Source organism: Mytilus galloprovincialis, chromosome 11, assembly GCF_965363235.1.
Source record: "Mytilus galloprovincialis chromosome 11, xbMytGall1.hap1.1, whole genome shotgun sequence".
Lineage (NCBI taxonomy): Eukaryota > Metazoa > Mollusca > Bivalvia > Mytilida > Mytilidae > Mytilus > Mytilus galloprovincialis.
The window spans coordinates 78,939,451-78,962,034 of record NC_134848.1 but is presented as its reverse complement, the minus strand read 5'-3'; the positions used below and the strand labels follow the sequence as shown (position 1 = coordinate 78,962,034).

Sequence of the window (22,584 nt, the reverse complement as noted above, 5' to 3'; positions counted from 1 at the left end):
GCCAGCATCCTTTGATCTACCGACAATTTACCTGTAAAATTATGTTGGCGTTCGAGGAATAGGTGTAAGTAGTTATCACAACAAAAATTCATGCTTATCATGGTAAATTAGGTAAATTACAGGTAGCCAAATCTAGTTTGTGATTGTCAAGTTGTTGAAAATCATTTTTTGCTGCTGCTGGTTGAACAAATATGGATTCTCTTAAAATGAAACTTTGAAAAGTGTTGCATGCATCACAAAGTCAACATGTGCATATTGTCAGGAATTTCATTTTGTACAAATTCTACATTAGACTCTTTGGACTTTGATGTTTCTTTTCAATATTTATATAGTTGTATGTGCTGTAATATCCTCCCATATTACTTGATCGAATTTCTTGAAACTTTGCATCTTGTGTTAGATTACTATGTTTTATTTTGTCCAGTTGTTCAGAATATTTTTCTTGGTTATAATATTACATCCTTTTTTTTTATTGTAAGTTCATATTAACTATTTATTAAATTAATTAATTAAAATAAAATGGAATTAAAGGAATCTCTTATACCCCTTTTTAAGTTTGAAATAATTGAATATAACTAATTTCATTAATATTTCTAATATGTCTTAAGTTAATAAACATTTCCATTTCCAAAATATCTTTTTTTTAATAAAAAGTAATAAAAATGTTTTAATTTTCTTTATTTCTTTAAAATTAATAATAATTTCAACCCCAAAATCTACTATTTTTTCTTATTAAAAAGTGATTAATTGTTGCAATTTTATCAAGTTCACTAATTATTTTTAACAGTTTGATACTAATAAATACATTTAAATAGTTATAAAAAAAACACCTTTTTAATTATATAAACATCTATTGAAATATTTTTGTTGGCGTTCAAGGAATAGGTAACATATAAAATGTTGGCATTCGAGGAAGACACCGATCCCCTTACACCTGGAATGTAAAACTTTCTACCGATGTTGCTATGTTTTGATTAAGTGTGTTTTGAACAAAAATATTTTCTTCATTTTACGAAGCAAGATCTATATTTTCCGTATACCTGTTTCCGATTGCTACCGCAAGTGACCCTCCCTTTTTTTGAATCCATAAAGTTACCTCAGTTATGATTAGGATCGCTATGCTGAAATTCTAAGTAATCAATTCAGAACACAATTGACATTATAAAATCTTTTTGTTGGTTTGTGTACATTAAGAATGTCTCAATTTGTCCATTTATTTTTTTTGCATTTTTTTACAGAAAATAAAGTTATTACTAAATCATACGACATTTTTATTCACTTTGATGTAATAGGCATACTATTGTCCTCATTCAACCAATTACTGCAGTGGCTAAAAATAAAGATAAATGTTTCATTACATCATGATGTCACGCTGATATAGCAACCTCAACCCATCGACCTCGGACTTCGTCTTCAGTCAATATACTTCTTTCAGGTCAATATATTCTTGTATCAACCTCATACAAATGCTATAATTGTATAGTATTGCACAGAAAATATGAACTTAATATTATAAGATAGAGAGGAACGTATATAGGTTATTTATGTTTACTACATAGTCTTTTCTATAGGAATGTATGCATACACATTAAGTTTAACCTAAACTAAAGTGACATAATTATATATGGTTTTGTTAGATGAACTTGTATCTTATTCAACGATCATGCAGTTTATCTTATTTTGATGTGAATTGTTTGCAATTTGTTTTTAATGTGTTATATCTTTAATGAAAATTTAAAAGACCCATTCTCCAAAATATGTTAACATTAAGGCATATATGTCGTCGTCTCAATCAACTACATTTTCACGGTCTGAGATCTGTAGATACCAGTACAGTCGTTTGAATTGTTTTTCCTCTTTTTATTTGTAACATTTTGTTTGAATGTGGATCCACATGGTATGGATCAATTTGTACAGGAGACCCTTATTGTGTCAAGAGATCCGATGTTGCTCCTTTTGGAGTTTAGACCTTTTCAGGTTTTGTAGAGTATACTCTCTAAAGATTTACGAGATTTTAACATAGGTAAATTACTTTCGTCCAAACAAATGCTATATTTAAATTGAAACTGACAAACTGGCATGAATAGAACATAAGGTATCTGACAATAACAGCAAATAACTGGTATATGTATATATGGTACACCAATAATTCTTAGTTGGTTCCATGTATTTCTCGTTACTCAAACTTACAGTGCTTGACGATAACATGCGCTGATTTTGTGTCTGATCCAAACTCATTTTCTGCAGTGCACCTCAATACACCGGATTCTTGCATATTCACTAACTTTAATACAATTCCATTATCAAATGTAACATGTCGAGGTAATCCACTTGGCAGTCGAGAAAACTATGAATAAAGGGAAACAAATTATTAAAGTGGCATGAAGTAACAGTTTCGTTTTGTATTTTCACAATTTTTTCACTGCTTCGACGACCTTTCGGAAATTTATATCGGAATTGCTTTTTACTTATCTATACTATGTTTTGATGTTTTCATTTTTAACATGCACATTCGATGAAATTGACAATTGTTTTTTAAATCAGTATCAAATCATCATTGCTGCGGGCCACTATTTTGAATGTGAATATTATGGAATAACCGTTTCACAAATCATGATATCGGATATATTCCTTACGTAGTAACTACAATCCCATTTCCTTTCATGCATGTGACCTATCGAATTAGACTATTTACCGGATTTGTTATAACATGAGCAACACACCGGGTGCCACATGTTGAGCAGGATCTGCTTACCCTTCAGGAGCACCTGAGATTATCCCTAGTTTTTGAGGGGTTAGTGTTGCTTATTCTTTAGTTTTCTATGTAATGGCATGTGTAATGTTATTTGTCTGTTTGTCTTTTTCATTTTAACCATGGCTCTGTCATTTTATTTTCGATTTATGAGTTTGACTGTCATTCTGGTATTTTTCGTCCATCTTACATACTCGTTTACAAAAAAATAACGAACACATTAGAAGAAGTTCATATAAATCAAAATTGAAAACGAAAGAATAATACAAGTAAAATAGAAAAAAGATATTTATAATGAAGTTACTGTGCTCAAATAACTAATACCGAATCAAAGTTCCATGAGATAACCGGAATAGGGTGTCCTGTAGCTCTGCATGTAAAATTGTGTGATTCACCCGCTACACTTATGCTTGGTAATGGTGGACTAACAATTTTAGGGGGATCTAAAAAAGAAAAATAATCATTAAAACACACTGTTCAACATCGCTCATAGAAAATCTATTTAGCATTCAAAATCCAATAGCAAATATGGGCAGTAAATGTGCAACAATTCGTGACTATACGAAGAAAGAGCATACGTTTTGGTTATATTCTTTCATATTTTAGATATTCTTGCATTTTTCTATCATTCTGGGTAAATTACAATGGCAAGATCAGTTTCAATTAGTTAATTGTCTTAACCCTTATATCCCTAAAACTATTAAGTCAAGCTAAGTGCACCACTTAAAACCTTTTCAATTGCAGCTAAGCTATAACGCTCTAAAATGTATTTTATCAATTTCTCTTTCTTACAAAAAAAATTAACAAAGGGAATGTTTAATATTGGCTGCAAATCTATATAAATTTAAATAATCTAAATATTGATTATTTCTTTCGTTCATATATTCTTGATTGTTTTGGCTCTTTTGGATTCAGCGTTCATGGCAAAATTTTAAAAAGTGTTCATATCTTACCATAGGTTGCCTTCAACATAATAATGGCCTGACTTGTCCCGGCATCATTTGTGGCAATACAAGAATACAACCCGGTGGTGGCATTTGTAACTCTAGGTACTATTAATGTATCGCCGTTTGAAGCTTGAGGAATCTGAATAATAATAGTATCAAGATAAGACAAAATATGAAATCATATATCAAACGAATAGTTAAAAGTCATTCATTCAAAGAGATTTCAAAATATTTCTTTATAGACCAAGTTTAAAACAGAAAGAGCATTGAAAATACATGAACGGTTGGAATGAAACAAATGCAATGATCTTCTGCAATTTCTGTTTGAAACGTGGACTCTACAATTATGTTCTAAATATCATTTGAATACATATTTTAAACTTTGTATATATATCATTCGTCACACAGTTGTCACATATATTACTTGAAGTATAAGGATAATTAAATTGAGCTGTTATTTCAGACATTTTTTGTATATGTTTCAGAAATCAACACGAAATTTTGCACACAATTTCTGAGGGGAGCAAAATTAACATGCATTTCAAATCAGTATATGCACTGCTACTCCGTGAGATGGGACCAAAGGAGCAATACTATAATTACAACATTCAACAACTGTTGTTAAGGATGTATGTTGTAATGATGGTTGAAATCTAAACCAGCAAAGCATTTAATAAAATCAAAGCGGTATTCTTTTTTTATCTGAACAGTTATTAAAGGACTAAACCTATATGTAAGTTCAGATCTTTTAACACAATACGCAATCGGTTAATTTAAATTTAAATCATGGTTAATACTTCAACACATACATGATCAGACCATATTTGACTTCTAATTTTAAAAAGTATTGGATCAAGTCGTTCTTCTCAGAAAAATGTTGATTGCAAATAATCGATTTAAAATATGTTATTATTCGAACAATTAAATCGATGGAAATCCACTAGTAGAATGAGTGTTTTGGAAATTTAAGTCAATCATAATCTCTCGCACAAGTTTTATAGTCGCAAGTCTTTGTCAAACATACAACTTGTAACTTATCCTCAGAAATGTATCCTTTACACAATTAAAAATGTGGTGTATTTACTATTCGCAGAAGATATAATTGGTATACGTTGTTTTGGTTCTCATTTTGGGTTTAAATTTTGAAGACAACACGACTGTCCTAGTGGCTTATCTTTAGATGAGTGACTAGCAAGTGTCATCATCATTGGGATCATGAAACAAATTTCACGACTATATATAACTCTCCGACTTTTCTGTATTTCTTCTATTACATTGTATTAGGAAGACTCAGTCGCGGTGTAATATTTTGTTCAGCTTCTTTAGAATTGTAATTTCAACAGGCACCATCGAACAGTTTTTACAACAATCGATTGAACAGTTCATGTAAGTTCACAAATTTGGTATCTTTCGATTCTCTTTTACATGAAGATATATTGTTTTATCGATTCTTGAAAGTGAGTTTCTAATTTTTTGTCATCTCAAATTTAATTGTCATATTCAATACAATATTCAGTTGATATTTATTCAACCTAAAAAGTAAAATAACAAAAATACCGAACTCCAAGGGAAATTCAAAACGGAATGTCCTTTAAAAATGGCAATTTCATTTCTCAAATACATCTAATGAATGGTAACGCCTTTTTTTTTATTATATAAAATACAAATGACGTTGTTTAAATGCTCTTTAGGGAGTTTTGAATCTTTTGTTTTAATTCATAGCCTAACCTGATTATATAGCCATTTTACATCAGGTGTTGGAAAACCTGTAATGTTACAGACCAGTTTTGCATCTGTATAATAATCTACATTCACCATTGCAGGAGCCAAAATAACTGGTAGAGTATGCTGCCTTGCCGGTGTTCCTTAAAAAGCAAACATAACTGTTTGAATACAAATGATATTTTTATCAAGTCCCCGAGTGTGTGGATTGCGACATATCAAGGCTTACATAATTCTTTTAATATAACTATTCATCCATGCGAGAAAAAACATTGTACGCCATTACTGGTAGGATATATTTTTCGTAGATAAGGACGGATATTTCACCACAATTTCGTCGTTCTATTAAATGAATGTAACGTTCTAATTTTGACTTATCCCCGTATTTGTTCTTACATGAGCACACTAAATGATGAAAAACTTTTCGGTTATCGCAATATTTTAAAGGGTTTGTAATGAAAGTTAAATAAAAAGCATTTCTTTTTAAAGATTTTATCCCTACTTCAGTAAAGTATGAATTATTCTTTATAAATGTTTCTACAACCTTTATGCTTACTGATAACTTGAATCTGTACTGCCTTGATATCTGTTCCTGCTCGATTTATTGCTGTACACATATAATACCCAGCATCAGCCTTTGTAACATTTTCAATAACTAAGTAATGACCAATTTGTTTAGTATCAGCATGTAACTTTCCCTGCAAGAAAAACATGTTTTCAAAAAAGGAAGCTAGTTTGACTGGAATACGTTTCTTGCCTGATTTTGTTAATCGTTGTACTATCATAAAAGAGGGACGAAAGATACCAAAGGAACAGTCAAACTCATAAATCTAAAACAAAATGACAACGCCATGGCTAAAAATGAAAAAGACAAACAGAAAAACAATAGTACACATGACACAACATAGAAAACTAAAGAATAAACAACACGAACCCCACCAAAAACTAGGGGTGATCTCAGGTGCTCCGGAAGGGTAAGCAGATCCTGCTCCACATGCGGCACCCGTCGTGTTGGTAGGTCACATTCAGGAAAGGGAAGGGGATTGTAGTTACGACGTAAGGAACATATCCGATATCATCATTTGTGATACGGTTATTCCATAACGGTCAACCAACTCGTGATGGCGTCCGTAAAATTTACGAATGGATGATTTCAACTTCACCAATTGGAACTCTTGGTTTAATAGCTTCCTTGTGAGCAGCAACCCTCTATCAAGAAAATCATGATAGGAAATGCAAGCACGGGAATATCGTATCAATTGGGAGATATATACCCCGTATGCAGGTGCTGCTGGAATGTTGCTACTTAGAAATGGAAAGTTCACAATTGGAAAGCTGAAATCATCTCTTTTGTCGTAAAGTTTTGTTTTCAACCGACCCTCATTGTCAATTTCTAGATGTAAGTCAAGATATGAGGCCGTTTCACAAATGATATCGGATATGTTCCACACGTCAAACTACAATCCCCTTCCCTTTCATAAATGTGACCTACCAAATTAATAAAACTGAGAAAGGAAATGGTGAATATGTCAAAGCGACAACCACCCGACCATAGAGCAAACAACAGCCGAAGGCAACCAATGGGTCTTCAATGTAGCGAGAATTCCCGCACCCGTAGGTGTCCTTCAGCTGGCCCCTAAAATATGCATAATAGTACAGTGATAATGGACGTCATACTAAACTCCGAATTATACACAAGAAACTAAAATTTAAAATCATACAAGACTAACAAAGGCCAGAGGCTCCTGACTTGGGACAGGCGCAAAATTGCGGCGGGGTTAAACATGTTTATGAGATCTCAACCCTCCCCCTATACCTCTAGCCAATGTAGAAAAGTAAAACAATAACAATACGCACATTAAAATTCAGTTCAAGAGAAGTCCGAGTCTGATGTCAAAAGATGTAACAAAAGAAAATAAATAAAATGACAATAATACATAAATAACAACAGACTACTAGCAGTTAACTGACATGCCAGCTCCAGACCTCAATTAAACTGATTGAAAGATTATGTCTTCATCATATGAATATCAGGTACAATCCCTCCCGTTAGGGGTTTAGTATCATACTATCATAAAATATATGAGAAGAACATAACCCGTGTCATGCCAACAACTGTTTTTTTAGAAATAAATGTGTTTAGTTCCGATGCAAAGACCCTATCAGTGAATCAATGTTAAAGCCAAAATATGCAATCTTTAATGACCTGACAACAGTATCGTAACTATATCCCCTTTTAATAAGTCTATTTAAAGGTTTTGTTAGTTTCTGAGGAGAATACTGACATTTTTGTGCTTTATAAAGAATATTTCCATAAAATTTTGGATGTGAAATACCTGAACGTATAAGATGTCTGCATGTTGAGTTATATTTACGAATTATTTCCTTATACCGGTGATAAAATTTAGTAAATGTTTTGACCAGTTTGTGATATCGAAAACCCTGGTGTAATAATTTTTCAGTAATACATAAATTTCTCTCGCTAAAATCTAATACATTGTTACATACACGAGCGAATCGTACAAGTTGAGATATATAAACACCATAAGATGGTGACAAGGGAACGTCACCATCTAAAAATGGATAATTAACAATAGGAAATGAAAAATCATCTCTTTTATCATAAATTTTTGTATTAAGCTTCCCGTTTATGATATAGATATCAAGATCGAGGAAAGGGCAGTGGTCATTGTTATCATTAGCTTTATTTAAAGTAAGTTCTACAGGATAAATTTCTTTAGTATACATACTGAAGTCGTCATTATTTAGAGCCAATATATCATCCAAATATCTAAAAGTATTGTTAAATTTTTGTATCAAATGTTGTTTAGATGGGTCTTTGCTAATTTTAGTCATAAATTGTAACTCATAACAATACAAAAACAGGTCCGCAATAAGTGGTGCACAGTTAGTCCCCATTGGAATTCCAATAACTTGACGATATACGGAATCTCCAAAGCGAACAAAAATGTTATCAAGTAAAAATTCAAGTGCATAAATAGTATCAAAGCATGTCCAATTGACATAGTTCTTTTGTTTATTGCTACTAAAAAATGATCTAATAGAGTTTGAACATATGTACTCGCATTCCGACTTTTTAAATGCCCAGTTAATTAGGGATGTGAATTTTTTCTTAATAAGAATATGAGGCAAAGTGGTATATAGGGTAGAAAAATCAAAACTTTGAACAGATTCAAAATCACCAATATATGCATGCAATTTATCAAGTACTTCCAACGAGTTTTTGACACTCCAAAAGTAATTAATTCCACTATTTTCAAAGGCCTTATTTGAACAATTTATTATCAGGTTTTTTATTGTACCAAGTGTACTAGTAAGTAAAACAGACAATTTAGTAGTTGAACAATGGCTGGAAGATGAAATAAATCTATATTTGTAAGGTTTTTTGTGCAGCTTCGGAAGCCAGTACATAGTTGGGACTTTCATTGTGTTTGGTTCTGCTTGTAAAGAAGTAGCTAAAAGTTTATGTTTGTTACAGATGTCGTTTTCTGAAAATGAAGTCAGTTGGAATGTTGGTGAATTCGTGATTTCCTTTTGCAGAACCTCTATATAAAATTTACGTCAAACAATAATGATATTATTAGCAGCTTTATCAGCCGGGGCAAAAACAAATTCCTTGGCTAGTTCTGTTAGTTTATTTTTGATACGCGAAATAGGGTTTTTATAGTTTTTGTTAAGGGTAAAATGTTCTTTAAAATGTTGTATTCGAATATCAACTATCTTCATTACTGAATTAAAAAAAGAGTCCAAAGATTTTTTGTCAGCTTTTTCCCGTTTTACCCATTTCAAACAGTAGGCGCGGAGTGAGTCGTTGATGATATTACGACACTCATTCCAGTTAACAGTTGACGGGGGACGATATTTAGGTCCTTTACTGAGGAATGATTTTAACTCTCGGTCGCGAACGATGTTAAGGTCTCCTGTTATAACATGGGAAATTGGTCCATAGGTGTATTCTGAATTACTGCAATTACACGACATAGGTGTATTTTCAGTGATATTTACATCTTTACACAATTGGCTATAATTAAACACATATTTTCTGGTAGATTTCTTGTAAATATAACAAATGAGAGGGAGTTCAGTATTATCAAAATATCCAGGAATTTTGTCTTTAACGGAATGGTCGTTAAAAATACCGGCAATATTTACAAAATCAAAACCTTTATTGACATACTTTATTTTAATAAAATGTTTTTTATGATCTTCAGGGCGATCAATTTTTGGAAACAGTTTAGAATAACAATATGCCATTATAATTTGGACAATTTCATACTTAGGACTGTAATATGAAATTGTGTTGCAATCCTCTAAAATTTTATTTAATTTATTTATAGGTAAAGAACAAAGCTTGGTTAACAGATAATGTCTGCCGTTGTTTTTTGAAATGGAAATTAGGTCCGAAATATTTGTATGGTTGGTCCGAAATTTTCTTTGATTGCGATTTTTTCTGCGTCCATGAGAACGATTTTTACGAACAGTTTTAGAAACTATATCCAAAATGTTAACAGAATCGGTTCTTGATATATTGCCAATTCCCATGATATTATCATTAAGACCGAGAGGGTAGACTGTCTGTAATTTTTTAATCCAATTTAATTCATTTATTTTTCGTGATCGTACAAACTTGGAATGAGATTCACCAGGCTGCTTATTTACTACTTCTAAAGGTTGAACTGTTAAATATTTAATAGGATGACTGTGCTTCTTAAGATGTTGATAAATGATACTTTTGAATTTATTGGGTCTTTTAAAACGATACAGGTGTTCTTGCGTGCGTTTAGATAAATATCGCCCAGTTTCACCTACGTACTGAATACCGCATCCCGGTTTGTTTCATGTGAGTAAATAAATAATACTGTTTGTTTTTCAAGTAATATCAGTTTCAAAATTTAGAGAAAATGTGCGACCATTAAATGTGGACCTTACTGTATTGTTGGTGGAAAGACGGGGACACGTAAGTCATTTTTTGGCATGACACTTATCGATAGAAGGGTAACCACGATTTTTATTGTTAAAAACGTTAGCTATGGTCGTATTTTTAGATAAGCGATTCTGAAGATTGAGACGTGTAGATACCCTTTGAACGAGTTTAGTATTTAATATTTTTCCATTTCTAAGCTTCATATTTGTTTTTTGGTATGTAGATTTATTACAAAGGAGCAAAGACTGGCGTCCAGAATATGAACCATCACACAGTAGATTAAATTGTGTAAAAATGATAAAACTGTTCGGCTCTTTATAAGACTATTTACCGGATTTGTTCTAACATGAGCAACACGACGGGTGCCACATGTGGAGCAGGATCTGCTTATTCTTCCGGAGCACCTGCGAACACTCGTAGTTTTTTGTGGGGTTCGTGTTGCTTATTCTTTAGTTCTCTATTTTTTTTATGTTGTGTCATGTGTACTATTGTTTGTCTGTTTGTCTTTTTATACAGTTATATCACTGACGAGACATGTATCGTCGAAATGCGCATCTGAGGCAGAAAAATTGGTACCATTAATGTTATTACTACCACTGGGTCGATGCCTCTGCTGGTGGAATGTTAGTCCCCGAGGGTATCACCAGCCCAGTAGCCAGTACTATGGTACTGGCATGAAAATACGGATTTTTTGTGTTATTAAATTTGCTGTTACAAAATGTTAAAAATTATTATAAATTAAGGAATGTATCTCCCTCATGCAAAGCTCTGATTCCAGTCACGGATTTGGCTATACTTTTCGGAACTTTTGGATTATAGCTCTTCATCTTCTAAATATAAGCTTTGGATTTTACATATTTTTGCCACGAGCAACGAAACGCAACATAAAACTAAAAGTTGAAAAAGATTGTACATGACAATTCCTTGTTTGGGTGTATTTGTACATTTTTCGGTTACATCTGCCTTTAAACATCTGCATCGAATTTTTTTTAACATTTTGTCCTAATGCATAATAACGGAAGAGACAATTAATGTCATATTTTTACCTTTATAATTGCTAATGAATATATTGCATAGCGAATATTTTATCGATCCCTCTGAATGTTAACTTAATATTACTAAAGGTGTCACCGGTCAAGTACCTGCTAATTTTGATATTTGTATACAACTACGGTATTGTATTTTTGAAAGTTGTGATCGTATAGCACGAGTGCCTGGTGAGAAATATGCTATATACGTCAATAACAGATTTTGACCTTTTAAATAAAATAGCTGACAGGAACATTAAATCAATAGCTCAAATGCAAATTTATTTTTATTTTACATCTTGTGCAGAAAAGCACAGACCGTTTATTGTTATTACAGTACTACTTAATTCATATATGGATATAACTTACATCAACTGTATCCCATGTAACGAATGGATTAGGAACGCCCTCTGCGAAACATGGTATTTCTACAAGTGTTCCTTCGTCTACAGTTTTTGATCTGATGAGTATGACAGTTGGTCTAACCAAAATGTTTGAACCTTTGTACGAAATGATGTATCGCGAGTAGTCCATGTGTATATAGCTATATTAATTGCAATTTAAATGAAACAGAATATTTTGGATTTTTTTAGTTTTTTCTATTGTTGCTTTGATGACTCATCCACTTGGTACCACATATCCTAATTATTCATATGTTAATATTCATGTTTATATTTACAGATGTCAAACATAAAATGAATTTGTCAAGTACAATCCAAAATTAGTCGTTGTTTTACATAGCTATAACTTCGTGTATTTTTGGTTTGGTATTTGAATCGTATCCAGAGTATGGTATTAACTAACATTTCAGTCTAAGCACACATTCTTTTAAGATTTCAGTCATCCGTCTTATTCATAGTAAACAATATGAACTATTGAAACACTAAAGTGTTTTACTGATTTGTTTGCATACAACAGCATGAACAAGTGTCTTCGAATAACTTCACGGGGAACACTTGAGATCAAACTTTTGGAATGTCTAGAATATGAATGATTTGAGAATGGCTTACACAGAATGGGCAACATCGGATATGGTCGTAAAACTATTGTTTTGATAAATTTGTAGCCAGTATCGCTTGGTTAGACCATATTTATATCATACATTGTACTTGCAGTAAATAGAAATTACTTACGCATTTCGCAATTTGACCCATAGTCGCCACTCAGACAGAAGCATTTGTATCTATTGTATTGATCTACACATGTACCATTATTCTGACATGGTTGACTTGCACATTCGTCTATTTCTACGTTTCAATAAATGTATATTGTGTACACATTGATATTGCTCAAATAACAATTTGTAGAGACTTTTTGTACAAGAGTTCATTGTTTTATAATTCGCTAAACACCAAAGGGTGATACATGTACAAGAACAGAGTCCTTTGCTTTGCATATTTCTGTCATATTTCCATGACTACATGATGCAGTCTAATACTGAGCATTGACTCACTACACCTCATAAGAACACACCAAAGCTTTTTATAAATATGATATAAGGAGGCAAATAACAAAACATAATTCAAACCATTCAGGTGTCCTATTTCCAGTGTAAGGACAAGAACACTAAATGTTAGTTTGAAGAATATAAATTTGAATTTCAGACATTAAGCGGATACAATTTATCATCTGGCGAAAAAAGATATTTGTCAAAAAGTTAAAATACGTCTGAACCAGTGACAACTCTACAACAGATTTATCCATCGGGTTACTAGCAGTGAAGATAGTACATGGCTGTGTACATTCTGTATATACAACTCGTCTAAACATCAACCTAACAATATTAGATATGTAAATTAGCTTTTGCAAATTATTTGTTCTTTCCTTACCGGGATTGAAAACCATGCTACTGAGATATCGTAATATAGAAAAAAAAAGAATAAAAGAATACTTCGTGTATTGTATCATATATTCTTGTTTAATTCATATGAGACGGTAACACCTTATAAGCTATAGTTAGAAGAGGAATGAGGTGTCTGCGCAATGCTAGGCGATGTTGTCTTAGAATTTGGAAATAAAAAGAACATGTTCAAGCCCCGCTTGTGGAGAAAGTAACGAATAAGATCTACTCGTTCAGTTGATTTTCAAGGCACTTTATACATGTTATATATAAAAAAATTAATATAAAATTTGCTGTCTTAACTTGAAAGATCAATAGTCTTTACTGGGGTCTGACGTAACTAACGAATACTTAAACAATAAACTTCTACATGGTGTGTTGTAAGCATATGTTAGTGACAATAAATGAAATTATGCATTAAGCTTAAATCCTAGCGATGAGCGAACGTCTGGGCATTAAGTTATTGCCTGAAATTTCAGGCATTAAGCTTATTTACTGAAATCTGATGATTATTATTCATCCTATTGCCGAACATAATTTTGGTCATTACGGAAACTCTGGAATTTATGCATAGTTGGTGATTAATTCTTGATTTTAAGTCGTTTCTCAATTATATTTCTAAAAATACATGTATAAATTAGGGATGTCAAAAGATCTGAAATTTACTACTCGGATACTCGGTCAAGATACTCGAGTACTCGCGAGTACTCGGATGAATCTCAAACGTCTATTAAAAAGTTTAGATTTAAGGTGGGAAGCAGTGTTTTTGTTATAACCTTTCATAACCAAAAGTCAAACGATTTACAAACATAGCTTGCTCTTTTGTTTTTTGTTTGTGTTATGAATTACCGACCGCCGTTTCTACAAATATCATATCTATCATAATACCAATCTTTGTTTGTGTACGTGTATATGAACCAAATTTCAATAAAATAAAAAAAAATATTTGAATATTAAGTCCAGCACAGTAGACAATATATGTATAATCTGTTCCTGGGAGTTGGTATTTTTTATGATACGAATTGTCCATTAATCATCAAAAATATTGGTCTTCAAATTACTTGTGCTTTTTCGTGCCTCTCAGTTATCTTGTTTTGTGTTGTTTGGTTTTATTTAGCACCATTCGTTTGTCTGATTTTTTTATTTTTTAGCCACGACGTTGTCAGCAGTTTTTCGACTTTTCAGTTTGAATGCCGCTCTCATATATTCGCCTATCTTTTAATTGTAAATTAAACAATTATAGTTAAATTTCAAATACAGTGTAATCAAATTAATTTAAATGTAAATCGCATATCAATCAAGTTTACATAGAAGTCTTGATCAACTAACAAAGATAAGTTTTACGGCTTGTGTGATGAGTTAATTAGTAATCCATGAAAATATTGATCTGTGTACAAACACCGTTAACAATGTCTCCAATCAGTTGCGTATGGTTTACCGCAGGTCACTCTGATTTTGTTATTGTTTAATAATATGATATGGTCAACAATTTCAGACGAAAGACTGGTTGACTTTCCATTTTTTTGTTACAAGTAGTGAACATGAAAACATTCCCTTGGAAGAAAGAACTTTGCTGGTACTGCTATAACAAATAGAAGCCTCATGATAAACATATGTATGCTCTTAATTGTTTTATTTAGTTTTACAAATGTGATATTTCAACGGAACAAAAGGGAGTGGAAATGTGAAGAGAACATAATATCTCAAGAAGTATAACAGGCGAACGAGTATCCGAGTACTAAAACTGTACTCGAGTACTCGGTCTTCCGATCGAGTACACGAGTACTCGAGTACTCGTTGCCATCCCTAGTATAAATATATGTTCATTTGACAGGTCTTTAAAAGTAAGTTTATTTAGTGATATTAACAGTTAAAAAATAGAATTAACTCATACTTTTTCATGTTTTTGTGGTATAACAAAAAATTAAAATTGTAAGGATTCCGTGGAATCCAGTTTCTCGCTTTTGCTTTCAATCGCTAGATCTGGAACCCATTCATCATTTGTGCATCATGTGATCATCATTTTATATCGTTTATGTTTCATTGCGTACATCACTTCATGTGCTCTAGTTTTAGGAGTTTTATACAGAACAGTGTAGGAACCCGTGTTACGTTCGCCTTTCTTCTGAGTGACGATAACTGCTCAGCAGGCCGGGTACACAACTGCAAGACACGTTGTCCAAAGGAACAATTCGTGGCTAACCACAGCGTGAGTTACCTTTTAAAACATTACAAATTATGTCTTAACATCAGCGATGAACTGTTTTAATATATTCTCCTATGTTATAACGGAACTAGTCTACGAACATTTAACCGTTCAAACTGTTCGTATCTGCGATTACACAATTCAATTTTAACGGAACCCGACGTTTGCAAGAATATTCATCTATCTATTATTATAAAGAACATTAACAGTCGGCCCCGTCCACTTGAATTTTTGTCAATCTGATGAGTTAAGCCTTTTCAACTGATTTTTATAGTTCGTTCTTATGTGAACTGTTATATACCACTGTGCCAGGTTAGGGGAGGGTTGGGATCCCACTAAACATGTTTAAACCCGCTACATTATTTCTGTATGTGCCTGTCAGGAGCCTGTAATGCAGTGGTTGTCGTTTGTTTATGTGTTACATATTTGTTTTTCGTTCATTTTTTTAATATAAATACGGCCGTTAGTTTTCCCGTTTGAATTGTTTTACATTGTCATTTCGAGGCCTTTTATAGCTGACTATGCGGTTTGGGCTTTGTTTATTGTTGAAGGGCTTACGGTGACCTACAACTGTTAATTTCTGTGTCATATTGGTCTCTTGTTGACGGTTGTCTGATTTGCAATCATACCACATCTTATTTTTTATATTATATATCTACGAACTCTATATCCGTATTTTCAATGGACTTTAACTATCTTTGAACACATTGTAAAATTGTATCTTAATTTGTATTTTCAGTTCTTCACCATTTGGATTGGGAATGAGATAAGAGTCAGCTCCTTATTGTTTTATCTTTACATAAACCCAGTTAAACTCGCTGGTCCGGCCAGTACAATTAACGACGCCGACAGAATGCAGGATAGCTATGTCTCGCTTTTTCGACTAATGTCGAAGGATAGACAACAAAGGAGAGGGAATCCTATAGAATAATTATAATATTTAAATGTATTTGAAAATTTGTACACTTCATTAGTCGAGATGGTTTGAACTTGGCAAAAGTAGATAAACTTAAGATATGAGTTTTTGCTCACACCACTTTACATTTTTTTTATTGGATAAGTAAATTTTCTTAGATAACAGTTCCACAACTTGTGATAACAAAATGATTTGAACACAAATTTCTATCAAGTTTCATAATTTTTAATTATTAATTGATGCGTTTTAATATAAGTAGCATATTTTATAAGTTATTTTATTGTCGGCCTCTTATGGCAATCATACCGCATCTTTTCTTTTGTTCATATTCAAAATTACGTTAATTGCAGTAATAAAAAAAGCAGTTTTTGAAGTACTCAGTATTTATATGAAAAATGCATGATTATATTTTAACTATTTACAATTAGCTTGTTCAATTCTAATATAAGACGTAGTTATATTTTTTTGACTAATGTTTTGTCTCAAAGAGTTTAAATGTACAGTTATAATATCAAAATTATTTATTACTCATCAATTAATAATTATTTTCTAATAATTAATCGGTTTTTGGAATATAGTTGTTGGTTAAATATGATACAATATTTCAATTTTTGATTTGCTATTTTCTTTTACGTCAATACTTAGGACAGCGGTAAGAACATTCTAGCTAAGATAATCATCAGATAGCTTCGATGTGCATGCTGAGACATGTCGTAAGTCGGTCCCAACTTTTATCATAATATATCTTATAGGACCGGTCTAAGGACAGTTTGAATAATCAGGCCCAAGTTCTCATAATGTTACTTTTTAACAAATTATTATTTAAATGAATAAATGTCTTTTATTTACTCGCATTTATATTTGAGGCATTGAGCTTAATGCCTGCACACATTTTTCAGGATTTAAGCTTAAATCCTAGACTAATGCCTAACATCATTTAGGCAATAGACTTACTGCCTATGCGATAGCTTATTGCATAGGAATAAAGCTTAATGACTTATTTCCCTTATTGCCGCTAACTTATATACAAGAATAGGTAGTCCGTTATTTGTTCATGTTTATTTACATTTATTGAAATCTAGAATATGATTATGTTGATGTTTCCCCATTGGGTATCAGTATTCATTTTGTATTGGCTTTAATGCAGAATAAGTATCGAAACAAGTTTTCCTTAATCCAAAAATATTGTATCAACGAAAAATAAACGAATAATTATATAATATATGCAAATACCTGTCTCACAATTCCTTCCTATAAAACCAGCATTACATGAACATGTGTAAGCATTTACTCCATCTGAACATGTACCGTGTTGACATGGGATATTGGCACATTCATTTATATCTGTAGAAATAGAATTGTTAAAAGAATCGAATCATTTGTAAAGTTTCAACAATATTTGAAGCTATGCATTGTTGATCATGTATTAATTCTCTGTATAATGATTATGAAAATATTAAAAAACAAGAAAACCTTTTGATAGCTATAGTTAAATTTATAAAATCAATATATACAGTGTTATGGTCTTTCAACCTACTGTGTTAACAGAGTATCAAATCAACACCCTTTTAATTAAAAAACACTTTGAAATCCGTTTCCGTCTGAATTTCACCTCTTGACCTAGCTGCAAACGGTTATGTTAAAATCAAAAGGAAATATAAAAGCACGGAGAAAAACGTGCTTGTTCAAAAGGTAGCTGTTTCCAGAAAGACATTTTACCCTACACGAAAACATTATCAGATAAGAAACTTCGAGTCTTTGTTTTGATAGGAACATTGATCAAACTAACGACCGCTCACACTCGAGTCAAAGGGCTACCGCGAGACCAATAAGACAATGGAATATAAGAACATATTAAGGACAACATTTAAAAAATCTACTACACTGTCACTGTTAACGCCATTAAGTCAATTTGAATTTGCCATAAGGAGTTATAAGATGCAAAAACAGTTTTAACTTTTAACAATCACCGATGACGGACACACAAAGCATTATATAACAGTTAGGGTTCCGATAGATTAAGAATATAATAGTGGATACTCTTTGTGACTTTAATGCATTATTTTATTTCTGTTTTATATGTGTTCCAGACCATATGAGTATTTGGACCGTACGCCTGCGGTCCGGACTTTATGCGTATACTCGTACGGTCCGACCATACGCGTACGGTCGGACCATATGAGTATAATCATATGGTCTAGGACAAACTAGACTATATATGTATTTGAACAATATGGGTCAATTTTAGATAAACATTTATCAAATTTTTTTATCGAAGTTACAAATTAATTTCATTGCAATTAGATGAATAACGTGAACTATGTCATAAAAATTTACACAATAATCAGGAAAAATGCTACCAACAACTGGTATTATTAGAGTAACAAAGCTATACATTTTTGATTATGTATTAATTCTCTGTATAACAATTATGAAAATATTTAGAACTATCAAATATTTTGATAGCTATTGAAAAAAATCTAAAAATAACATACACAGTTTCATGGTCAATCAACCTACTGTGTTAACAGGGTATCAAATCAACAACTTTTTAATTAGAAACCACCTTGAAACCCATTTCCGTCTGAATTTCAACTCTTGTTGTGTAAAGTAGATAAAATGCGTTGTGTATAGATCGTGTTTATTCTAAGGTCTAGCCATTGCTATATAAGTAACGTCATAATTACATAAGTCAGGTAGCAACGTTAACATGTATATATTCGCGCTAAATTCCCGACATTCTCGGGGCCGGAAAAAGTTAAAATATGAAATTATTAATAACTTTAAATGTCAATCGACTAGATATTACTGAAAATTAAATAATTAACACAACATTTATGTTTCTGTCAGAACTGTTTGAAGTGTATCCATGGTGTAACGTAAGATTTACCTAATGTTTTCCTCAAACAAGTTTTTGTAATTCCTATAAAGCGTTCCCACCATCCACCATACCAGGGCGCTCTTTTCGGTATAAATCTCCAAGTTGTTCCATATGTTGACAACGTATCGTTTAGCGATGGTGATTGGGTTAATTTCTTTAACGTTTCCGAAGCGGCTAAATATGTCGAGGCGTTATCCGAAATCATGGTGTGTGGTCTAGATTTACGACTAGCAAATCTTCTAAAGGCTTGTAAAAAGGATTTTTCTGATAAGTCCGGTACAACTTCCAGATGTCCAGCTCTCGTTGAAGCACAAGTAAATAAACAAATAAAATCCTTGTTTTCAGTATCATGTTTATCTCTAACGTACAGCGCTCCTGTAAAGTCGACGCCGGTAATTGTAAAAGGCGGCGCTTCCAATAATCGAACTTTTGGGAGTGGCGGCGGATCAGATGATGTATATGGTTTACTGTTGATTTTTCGACAAATTCCACAATCTCGCAAAATTCCTCTTACGTATTGGCGAATTCTGGGTATCCAATAAGTTTGTCGTATCTGAGTCACTGTTGGTAAAACTCCTGAATGTTTCATGTACTTGTGTATATCAAGAACAACTAATTTCGTAAAGGGATGACTTCTAGGTAACAAATAAGGAAATTTCGTATTTTCACAAACAGGTGCGTTATGAATTCTCCCTCCACAGCAAATTGCGTCTTTGTTATTCAGGTACAATCTAAGTTGTCTAACTAAAACAGTAGGTTTAGTATCCTTTAATTTCAAGTGTAACATTTTGTCTTTAAATGAAGTTATTTGGCAATTTAGTATCCAACACTCTGTTGCATCCTGCAATTCCTGTCTTGAAACGTATTATGCCTTATTTCTCTGTAATATTGGCGAATAGCAATTTCGTATAAATCGTAATAGATAAGCTGTTATTTCTAGTAATTTTGATAATGTACTATATCTAGTAATTTGTACAATTTGATGTATTCCTTGTTGATTATCTATTTCATTGTCCTCTGTACTTGATTCTTCTATATCTGTGCTGGTTAGTAACTGTTGTCATTTGCTTTCCACGACGACCATTTTGATGCATCAGTGATCCATTCGGGTCCGTTGAACCATAGTGTGTTCTTTCAAACTGCGACACGCTGAGTTCTCTAGTAAGAAGGTCAGCTGGAACACTTCCGTTGGGTAATATCTCCATTCTTGTGTATTGGTTAATTTGCGTATTTCCGTTACTCTATTTCGTATACCTTTTCAATTGCCTTGAAGTTGATAACCACTGTAGAACTATCTGACTGTCTGACCAAACAGTTATGTCTTCTATGTGTAAAACTGATTGATCGGCTAGTCGTGCTCCAATCAATGCGGCCATTAATTCCAGCTGTGGTAGTGTCAATTGTTTAAGCGGTGCTACTCTATTTTTTGCAATAACTAAAGATGACTCATGATGATTACATATGTAAACAGATGCTCCGTATGCAGTTGTACTAGCGTCTACAAAAACGTGAAGTTGGGTTTTCTGGTTTGGTAAATTGGGAAAATACGGTATTTTCAATTCTGTATAAGTTGTTTTCTCCAAATCCTTGGCTAAACTTTTCCATGTTGTTTGTATTTCTAATGGTAGTGGCTCATCCCATCCGTACTCCTATTCCCACAATGTTTGCATTGCAATTTTTGCTCGTACGGATACAGGGCTAAGTAATCCTAGCGGATCGCAAAAACGTGACGACTGTTTAAGAATTTCACGTTTCGTAATATTTGGTAGTTCAATATCAAATAAGTCGGTTTTTTTAAAAGTGATCGTATCTTTAACGGTATCCCATTTCAGTCCAAGTATTTTGAAAAAGTTTCGTTTTCTCATACGTTATGTTGTTTGGCTAAATCTGTTAGTTTTGAGCAATTTGAACTCCATGAACGAAGGTTGAATCCAGCCTCCGACATCAATGATATGGCTTGTACAAAATACTTTGAGGCGTCATCTTCATTTTCCAAACTGGACAAAATATTATCCACGTAAAGGTCATTCTTCATCACTGCTGATACATTTGTGTTGCATGCATCCAAGTGTTAAAGCAGTGTTGCATTTAGAATGAACGTTGAACTTGTTGCACCGAACAAAATAGATTTAAATCGATATGTTGTAAGAGTACTGCTGGGATTATCCTTGCCGCTCAACCAAAAAAAAGCGTGTAAAATCTCGATCTTTTTCATGTAATCCAATATGCAAGAAAGCCTTTTCAATGTCCGTGCTTATTGCGTACTTCTTGGTTCTAAATCCCATTAATATTTTTGTCAAGTCTTTCAAGTCTGGCGGAGTTGACATTAGGCAATCATTCAAACTTGCGTGATCTGGCGACTTTTTACAGCTACAGTCGTATACTATACGAATTGGTGTTGTTGTTGAATCCTTTTTTTACGGCATGATGTGGTATATAGTGAGTGCTTTTATCATTGTCGTTTTTATCGTTTACCTTCTCTATGAACCCTCTCTTCATTTGGTCTTCAATAATTTCTGAATATTTTCTTAATAAATGTGGTTCAAGACTTAGTCTTCTTATTGTGCTTTCGGTCCTTGCTTTAGCGATCATGATGTTTGAAGGTAAGTCCGGATGATCCAGTTTCCATTGCAACTTGGCAGAATAACGTTCGTTTTCAAATTTGATACAGTCTTGTTGATAAGTCTTTACAAAACTCTCCTCATCGTCCTGTTGTGGTAAACGTATGCCTAACGATTCTAGATTCCCGAATTTTTCGATCTCGCTTTCCTCTACATGGTGTGAAGTAACATTCAAAAGAACTGATGAAGTCAATGATTTCTTTCCGTTTCTAATAATTACGGGTCAATATAACAAGTAACCAATTTTTGATGCTACGGCTGTAGGTCCATTCCCTCTAATCACGTGATCTTGAACTATATCTCAATAATAATCGGCTCCTATCAAGAGTGAAATTTCAAAGCTATCAGCGTTATTTGCCGGATGTGCGAGCTTTAAATCTTTCAAGTATGGCAAGTTGCGTGTAAAATATTTCGTATGGTTTTGAAGTGGGACTGCAATATCTGGAGTAATCAATGCATTAATGTTACAATCTCACCTTTGTCAGTTTGTAGTTGAACCGTTGCTGTATCCAAATGGCGTATATTCTGTTCCTTGTCTCCAAAAGCTGACAGTTCAATTGTGTCCCTTCCGCTTGGTCTTATCTGTAATTTTTCGGTTATGCTCTGAGTGATGAATGAACGTTGGGCACCTTCGTCAAATAAAATACTAGCTTCTGTCATCTGTTTCCCGTATGATATTGGTGCGATAGCTGTTTTCAATAAAACGCCTGTGTGTTGTGAGGTATA

General features: G+C 32.9%; 1 protein-coding gene across 1 annotated transcript in view; it reads right to left on the bottom strand.

Moving 5' to 3' along the window:
* Nucleotides 1-1,247: 1,247 nt before the first annotated feature.
* LOC143052864 (neuronal cell adhesion molecule-like) overlaps nt 1,248-22,584 on the bottom strand; it is a 32,886-nt gene continuing 11,549 nt past the window's right edge. The window contains exons 3-11 of the mRNA XM_076226004.1: nt 17,590-17,700; nt 12,528-12,641; nt 11,764-11,894; nt 5,978-6,119; nt 5,428-5,564; nt 3,706-3,838; nt 3,077-3,195; nt 2,191-2,347; nt 1,248-1,330 (exon numbers count right to left, since the gene is read on the bottom strand). Of these exons, the coding sequence (XP_076082119.1) occupies nt 1,311-1,330; nt 2,191-2,347; nt 3,077-3,195; nt 3,706-3,838; nt 5,428-5,564; nt 5,978-6,119; nt 11,764-11,894; nt 12,528-12,531 (843 nt within the window). The 5' untranslated portion in view covers nt 12,532-12,641; nt 17,590-17,700 and the 3' untranslated portion in view covers nt 1,248-1,310. The remainder of the gene's footprint in view (nt 1,331-2,190; nt 2,348-3,076; nt 3,196-3,705; nt 3,839-5,427; nt 5,565-5,977; nt 6,120-11,763; nt 11,895-12,527; nt 12,642-17,589; nt 17,701-22,584) is intronic.